General features: G+C 34.8%; 1 protein-coding gene across 7 annotated transcripts in view; it reads right to left on the bottom strand.

The window, feature by feature from the left end:
- Positions 1-9,246, bottom strand: part of LOC145255574 (retinol dehydrogenase 13-like) — a 171,641-nt gene that overhangs the window by 126,721 nt on the left and 35,674 nt on the right. For 4 of the 7 annotated variants that reach the window (XM_080114031.1, XM_080114032.1, XM_080114030.1 and 1 more), the window contains one exon: positions 3,414-3,593. The exons of the other annotated variants lie outside the window; for them this stretch is intronic. In XM_080114031.1, the coding sequence (XP_079970157.1) occupies positions 3,497-3,593 (97 nt within the window). In that variant the 3' untranslated portion in view covers positions 3,414-3,496. Of the gene's footprint in view, positions 1-3,413; positions 3,594-9,246 lie in introns of those variants that run through there. 7 annotated transcript variants of the gene reach the window in all.

Below are 9,246 nucleotides of genomic sequence, written 5' to 3'. Positions count from 1 at the left end.
ACAAAACTTATCCAACCCTCACCTGACACCCTACCCACCATTCGTTTATTTTTATTCTCTCTTTAATTCTGTCAAGCTAAATGGTGAAGGTGTTTTAAATCTGAGGATATTCCTCTTAGTTACATCATTCACTCTTCCATAAACAATTTATATTAACATACATAAAATTGGTTAGGAGACAATTTTTTTTTCTTTCGATCACTGAAAAAAGTAATCTATTTCGTTTCGGATTTTAAAGATTTATTTATTATTCTCAACTAACTAAATCCTATACGATTACATGCTTGATATCTAAAAAATGTGTTTACGGAAAAATTAAAATTGAGATTTTATAACAAATAGGATATTTATAAATTACCAAGAATTTTTTTTTTTTTTTTTTTTTCTAGAATGTATATTTTAGCGAGTAATCTTTTTAATGATGTAAATTTCATGTTATGATTGAAGAAACTATCCTCATAAGTTTTTTTTAGGAGGTATGGTACAGTTTCAGTGGCACTCCCTGATTGGCAGTTTACAAAAAGTGTCCCTATTACTCACCCTGTTGCCTAGAATATATATTTTGCATAAGTTTAATATTTATCAAGTATATATATTAGTTTTTGTCTACTCCCCCATAAAAATTTTAACATAAAATTGCTTGAGATTTCTTTGCACAACCTTTTTTTTTTTTTTTTTTTCTTAAAGATTTTTAAAACAAAAGTATTCCATTTCTTTCTGCATTTGAAAGATTTGCTTACGGTTTGCAGAGCAAACGGCAAATAAATCCAAACTTTTCGAATAAGAGGGGGGTAATGTACACAAAATCCGTTTAAGGTTTGATTACTTTTGGAATATGGTTTTCATTTGTTTAGTGGTGAATTGATCCTGTTCAATGTTTTGACAAGTCAACTTTGACTTTATTTTTCCTTAAGAATAATTAAAAGAAAAAGGTTCTTATCCAAAATTTGCCTTATATTAAAGAACAAAAATAAAGAAAAATCGGTATGATGTATGTGTTCAGGATGAAACTGAAATATCATATTCCAAAAATCACATAAATTGAACTAGTAGTTTTATTTTTAAAGAACATCAAATTTTATGAATATCCAAGAAGTGATTTTCTAGCCCACTATTTTTTTTTGGGGGGGGGGGGAAGCAAAGGAAGATAGCTGAGTAGTTCAAACTTGCAAAATTTATATTGTAATTCCTACAAATTCCCATTAATCACTTGAAATTGATTTTCTTTACAAAAATAAAACTACTTGATCAATTTAAGTGATTTTTGGAATATATTTCCATTTCATCATTGGCGTGTGCATCATAGATTTTTGGTTTTTTGTTATTGTAAAATTCAGCAGCCGAAAAATTAAGTTTTCATTAAAAGAAAAAAACTACTTACATTTTTTTTTTCAATTCAATTTCAACAATAAGCAATTCTATCTACCTAATTCTGTCACAATGACTTTAATATTTCTGGAATATTACATAAAACATGTATCTTATTCAATGAAAAAACGATTTCGCAATTTTTTTTTTTTTTTTTTACATGTGTCCTAAACACTAAAAGAACCTATTATGCAAGCTAAAATTGCTAACTTTGAAAACTTTTCTTTAATAGTTAATTTTCTATCTTATCTTTTTTCATAATTTTTGGATAATTTAATGACAATTCAGTAGATATCATTGGTTTCACTTGAATTTAAATTTTACTACAATGACATTGTTCTTTATTAACATAGGGGGAATTTTGAACAAGAATAAAAAAAAAAAAAAAAAAAAAATGCTGAAATGTTTTTTCTTTTATGGAGATAAAAGAAGCTTGTCACACTAATTCATCCAATAAGTCATCGTTGATGGTTCTGTCCACTATTTAAATACAGTATTTTTTCAGAAGATTCTTTCCAGTAAAAACTGAAGTTTGTCAAGTTTTTTTTTTTTTTATATTACTGGTTTGTTATGGCTGGTTTCATTTCTAATTAGTATTTTTAAACACTTCTAACATTAAACTTCTCTCCTTTCACTACCAATGCTCAGATCCTTTTTTTTTTGTTCTGGTTGGATTGAATGTTTCTCTTTAAGGAAACCTCTTATCTTAAACTTCTAGGACTGACTTTCACTCCAGATCTTAAATGGAAGATTTATATCCAATCTTTTAATAAAGTTGCTAGTTGATTATATTACCATTTCAGAAAGTATCTGGCCTCTGAGGCATTCCTCAATTGGCTTTTCATCATCCTTGATCAAAAAAAAAAAAAAAAAAAAAAAACTTTAACAATCAGAAACTTTTTGTTTTCAAAATCTGCCATGAGTTTTGAAAATTTAACTGAATTTTTTTCATGTTTTGCAATTTGATTACTACACGTGCACACACACAAGATTGAGAACATAACATCTACAAATTTTTTTCCTCTACTTTAAAACAATGTATCAATGATTTTGGAAAATTGTCAGTGTCAAAGAAATTTATGACCACATTTAAAAAAAAAAAAAAAATTTACTGAAAACGGTGATATCAGATTTAAATGACGGATAGGTTATATTTTTTTCTTATTTTGGAAAAATGGCACAAAAACAAATCATTAACGAGATATTAGTTTAGTCATTAAATATGCATGCTATGGTTTAATTGATGGTTCAATTTTTCTATAAATAAATCAATTGTAAGCTGCTTTCTTATAAGTGATAAGCGATTTTTGTCTGATTAACGGTCTCTACCAAATTCATGTCAATTTTTATTCTACAGATTTGAAACTTGATATAAGATTTGGACCTGTGGAACAAATTAAGTGCTCTTGTATGTATGCAAAATATACATTTATATGTTAAAGTTAGTTTACTATCCATCTGAGGATAGCTCAAACGCTAACAACTAAGGCTTAGAAGACTATATCTTTTGGTTTCAATGCTAGCTGATGGCACCCAAGTTTTTACTTTTGAAATTACTACTTTATATTGAGTACAATATAACAATCTATAGAAAATTAGGCCCCATAATGATATTTATTTAATCTGCATAAATTAAATATATTTATAAACATTTTATGATTGGGTGATGTGGTAGTAATATTTATAATTGCTAATTACTGGACAGTACTAAGAAATTTTTTACTATTACTTTTATCAGTAATTATTTATGAATTTGTTGTATATATGACCGCTCCCTGTTGTGGGCCCAAATTGCATGTTTGTCAGGCTTGGTATAAGTTTCACTTGGGGTGGTGGAAGTTGAAAATTCAGATGCTTCTGATTTTTCTGAAATTACAACAATGGCCATTAGGATGTTTTTTTTTGTTTTTTTTCCACCCTAAACAAGGCACATTTGGTTGTCAGTTGATTGTAACTGATATTGTTCTATTATGATTTCAGTATTTTTACCATTTGCTACTCACATCCTTAATGAGTTAAAAAAAGAAAAAAAAAAAGGGATTAAATCTGATTTGTAACATTTTATTTTATCTTGATTCAACAATTTCTAAAAATAACTTATTTACATAATTTTATTTATGGTTTAATGTTACGTAAGTCTCATCCATTTCTCACCAACCAACCATAAGCGTTTGGCTTCCTCTGGGTCAATTAGATTTGCAGGGAATGGTGTTTCTTGGCAATTGCTACAAAAAAAAAATTGAATTAAATTGTTAAGATGAAGATTGTTAGGGCGGGGGCACATTTAGATATTTTGGAGTCCTCCAAGGGAAGTAGACATAGGTTAAACATTGACAAATTTTAAGCTATTGATATTGATTGAAAAAAAAAGTCCCTGACAGACCAGTTTCCCTCTGGATGATTGCCTTCAGTGTGACATACAGATAACTATCAAGAACTTTTGGTTCTTGTTCAGAATTACCCTATATTAAAACAAAGAAAACTGTTGTATATACCCACTAGCGAGGGGTACCCGGCGTTGCCCGGGTGTTTGGAAGTGTGTGTGGTTTTGGGTAAATAAAAAAAAATTGTTGGTTGTTAAGAAAAACAAAAAAAAAAAAAAAAAAATGATGCCTTGACGCGCAGTTGGAAAATAAAGTGTGAAAAAAAAAAAAACAGGTGTCTGTTATTGACGTGAACTTTGAGTGTGGGACAGTGTTTTATTTAACGCGAGTCTTTTATACGAAAAAGCTTAATGCACATGCAGCGATGGTAACTAACTTTGGAAAAAAACAGCTCCCTGTTTATTAGGTGGAGTGTCCGACATTGACCAAACGTTACATAGCTTTCTAGAGACCACTGGCCGTGGGCCAGTATTTCGAATCGAGTTTCAGTTTTTTTTTTTTATACCGAAAAACTAATGCAACACGTGCAGATCCGAAAATGTTGAATAATTAACGTTTCAAAATCTGGCAAATTAAATAGAGGCGATCACCGTTGTTAAGTCATAGATATTATCATTTAGACATGATATAAAAAATTTTAAAAATGAGCGACGGCCTCGAATCCGCTAGAAAAAAGCCTTTTGAAGATATACACAAAAAGTGAACACACATTACACACATACATTTTTGCTTTTTTATATATATAATAGTAAGTTGGATCATGGATCAATCGATAGGATGTTCTTAGTTAAGAGAGTGAATGCAATACAGAGCAAGAATAAAAGAAAAAAAAAAAAAAAATCCAAACCAATATTTTTAGATCAATTTGCACTAGAATTTAGTACATTTGGTATTTAGATCCATTTGAGAACTGTGCCAGTCAACAGACTTGATTTTATGTTATAAAATTAAAGAAAGTTTTGGTCGGTGAGTATGAGGATCGAACCCGAACCCTTGAGGGAAAGTTGGAAATTAAAGTGTGAAAAAAAAGACGTACGACGTTAACCACTGGGCCACAGAGACATACAAGGGAAACATGTTTGAATTTATTTATTTAATTTATTTATTATTCCTAGAAGGAACGGACACCTACGTGAACCAGAGCGAGTGAATCCTAAAACGCACGCCCTGCTTGTCCACCAGCAACGACGAACCATGGCGTCACGTGGCCAACGAAAAACAGGCCATGATCAACAGGATGTTCCTGTTTACAACCCGAACAGCGATGGACGACCTAAAGGGATGGGGAACGTTAGAACTCAACCCGCTGATGTGGCTGACAATATGGCGGAAACACATCACGGACTACCAGCGAGACGGTTACATCCCGAAGGCAGGTAAATTGACCGCACAACCAAAACCTTCATCTAGATACACGTGGAAGGAGGAGGACGAACACAGTCCTTCGAAGAAACTACGAGTACGAGACGTGCGGCGCAACTTACTGCCTGAAATGAACGAGCAGTGCATCTTAGATCCAGACCAGCCAGCCCAGGTATGTTTGACACACGGACATCCCATAAACTGTCCGACGCCACCAAACGACTCCGAGGACACAGTACCATTCACTGACTCTGACTTAGAGGACATGATGACAAATAGTAATTCGCCGTCGGCACCACCAGACACAGACAGTACAGACTTAATCATAACTGACAGCGACGACGACAAAGAGAACAACGACGAAAAAAAAAAAAAAAAAAAAAAAAAAACATCAACGAGTTCACACTAATACGGGACAGAGAACTGCATACACATAACGCACAAACACACAAAATCCTTGCAGACATTGGTAATGTACTGCGAGGAATTGCTGACAGACTCTGACTGAGAAAAAAGAAATCCATCTATGGGCTAAGGTGTCATGGCCGCCAAAAAACTTTTTCCTACCTAATGTCTGTTCTTTCTATATTTATTATTACTACTATTATTATTATTGGAACTATTATTATTATTGGAATTATGATTGTAATTGCAATATTATTGTATAATAAACATATATATATATAATACCATACATGTGTTTGTATTTTAATATTTTTCCTTCTGCATGACGCATGACATGAGATGCATGAAATTATTTTTCAGAACCACCAGACATTAGATGAATGAAAGTTTTTCTACGCGCGCGCGCATTATATTTCTATAAACTCTATAAGGTAAGGTATTAGAGCATGGCACTAAGTGGCAACTTAGATAAGTCCAATTCTCCCGTATTCTATTTTATTCAAAACCTGTCAGAGAAAATAAAAAAATCTCTATGTAGGGTGCCCCCTCCACCATTAAACGTTACATAGCTTTCTAGAGACCACTGGCCGTGGGCCAGTATTTCGAATCGAGTTTCAGTTTTTTTTTTTTTATACCGAAAAACTAATGCAACACGTGCAGATCCGAAAATGTTGAATAATTAACGTTTCAAAATCTGGCAAATTAAATAGAGGCGACCACCGTTGTTAAGTCATAGATATTATCATTTAGACATGATATAAAAAATTTAAAAAATGAGCGACGGCCTCGAATCCGCTAGAAAAAAGCCTTTTGAAGATATACACAAAAAGTGAACACACATTACACACATACATTTTTGCTTTTTTATATATATAATAGTAAGTTGGATCATGGATCAATCGATAGGATGTTCTTAGTTAAGAGAGTGAATGCAATACAGAGCAAGAATAAAAGAAAAAAAAAAAAAAAATCCAAACCAATATTTTTAGATCAATTTGCACTAGAATTTAGTACATTTGGTATTTAGATCCATTTGAGAACTGTGCCAGTCAACAGACTTGATTTTATGTTATAAAATTAAAGAAAGTTTTGGTCGGTGAGTATGAGGATCGAACCCGAACCCTTGAGGGAAAGTTGGAAATTAAAGTGTGAAAAAAAGACGTACGACGTTAACCACTGGGCCATACAAGGGAAACATGTTTGAATTTATTTATTTAATTTATTTATTAATTGGCATCACAATTATAGTGTTAAAGCTTCAACCAGAACTCGCTCCCATACTTACGAAACTATTTAAGCGCTGCCTTAAGGAGAAGTGCTTTCCGACTCCCTGGAAGACCTCATCAGTTTGCCCTGTATTTAAGAATTCAGGTGATAAGTCATCTCCCTCTCAGTACAGACCAATAAGTCTCCTGTGTGCTATGAGTAAGTTGCTGGAATCCATATTAAATAGAGAAATAGTCAACCACCTCAGCAGGAACAACCATCTTAGTGACACACAATATGGTTTCCGCTCTGCAAGATCTACCGCAGATGTGCTGACGGTTATATCCCACAGGATTAGTGAATCTCTTGACAAAGGCTTCCTTTCTAGGGCAATTGCTCTTGACATATCAAAGGCCTTCGACAAGGTATGGCATAAGGGTCTACTTCACAAGATTTCCAGCTATGGTATAACTGGAAATGTTTTCTCAATCATTAAATCATTTCTCTCCGATAGGCTCATAAGAGTAGTGGTAGATGGACAAAAATCGGAGGCCTGCAATATAAATGCTGGAGTCCCTCAGGGGTCAATCCTGGGCCCAACTCTCTTCCTGATCTACATCAATGACCTCCCTAAACACATACTTAAATCATTCGTTGGCATCTATGCTGATGACACGACCATCTACGGCAACACATCAAAGGCTGTAAATGACAAAGTTCTCTCTCCTCTGATCTCGAGCACGTGGTTCAGTGGGGGAAGACGTGGCTGGTTACCTTTAATTCATCCAAAACAAAACTCCTATCCTTACATCATCAACGCTCTGATCCCCATTTGGCATCAATTGGGATGGATGGCTCTCGTCTGGATGGGTCCCCGTGTTTTGACAAGCTTCTGGGTTTGACCTTTACTCCTGATCTAAAATGGAACACGTACATCAAGTCTGTTGCCAAGGTCGCTGGAAAGATGGTGGGATCCTTCTACCACTCCAGAAGATATCTCACTACTGATGCAATTCTCTATCTATATAAAAGCCAAGTACGTCCAAGGATGGAATACTGTTGCCATATCTGGGAAGGAGCTGCTAAAAACAGCCTATCCTGCCTTGAAAGAGTACAAAATAGACTTTGTGGTTTAGTGGGGGATGCCCTTTTCTCTTCCCTGCAACCTCTCTCCCACAGAAGAGATGTTGCGAGCCTGTCTTTGTTTTATCATTACTTCATGGCAGGTGCTCGTCTGAGCTACAATCCCTCTCCCCCCCCCTCGCCAATCTTTCACGAGAAACACCCGTTTGGCTGAAACTACTGTCAATAATTTTCCCCACTCTTTATCTGTGCCTAAATCCAAACGTAGATTCCATGAGCAAGGCTTCTTTCTTAGAACTGCACATCAGTGGAACTCTCTGTCGCTTGCCTGTTTCCCACCTGACTACAACTTGGATGTCTTCAAGTCCAACATAAACAAACTCCTGACAAACCGCCCACTTAAGTAAGACACTCTATCAAAACCCCCAATACTAATGATTATTACAATACTATCTCATTGATTACTCTACACGCAATAACCCTTATCCCTGAGTGGCCTTCGGGGCTTGATAAGTGGTGACCCCCATGTAAAAAAAACTTGGGTTTGTTTACACAAGTTTTTTCCCCAACAGATGTTGGGGAGGGGTAAACCAGCTCCCCATTGTCCAGATTGATTTAGCAATTGTCTGATATGCGAGGAGTTTGTCCCCACATTGATCAAAGCTGATTGCTTCTGGACGTTTCCCGGCGCGATGCCGAGAACATTAACTTTTAATTAGTTTAGCTTTTTATACGAAAAAGCCCAATCAACATGCAAGAAGCCAAAATAGCAATAATTTTGTAAAAGTCGATGTAAATAAATCTAGACGCGACGCGCTTTCCCAAATCCTTGATATTATTATCTACGGCATATATAAACACTTCTAAGCGATTGTTACCGCCCCCCCCCCTCCCGGGACCATGTGCGAGAAGAGCCTTTGCGAGACATACACGAAATGGTCACACACATTTTGCCTTTTATATATATAGATATATATATGTCAAAAAATACCTTCAGAAATTCAGACCCCTATATCCTAAAACTAGAGAGATGTAGAAGTTATTTAAAATAAGTTCATGTGTAAATATTTATCGTAGGTAAGATAAGGAAGTTTTTTTTAGTGGCAACATCAACCCTATAGGTCATTCTGTAGAAAATGTGTAAGGAAAGTCCTTTAAAATTACTGCGCCCTCTGTAGATGTATGAGGAAAATCCTTTAAAAGTACTGCACCCTCTGTAGATGTATAATGTTGCAGCAACGTAAAGCAATTCAATAACCAGTAAACACCGGTTCTGCACGGAATCCAACTAGCAAGGTACCTAGACGGACGTGAACGGTTACTCAGAACGGACCTAACAATTGGTTACTCAGGACGGTCCCAACAACGGTAAGATATGTTCACACCCACACGGCACGAGAAGCAACAGCAACATGATTCCCGACCAAGTCAATCATCG

Source organism: Euprymna scolopes, chromosome 31, assembly GCF_053919585.1.
Source record: "Euprymna scolopes isolate OS-2025 chromosome 31, ASM5391958v1, whole genome shotgun sequence".
NCBI lineage: Eukaryota > Metazoa > Mollusca > Cephalopoda > Sepiida > Sepiolidae > Euprymna > Euprymna scolopes.
The sequence above is the reverse complement of the archived record's forward strand: the minus strand, read 5'-3'. Positions and strand labels throughout refer to the sequence as shown.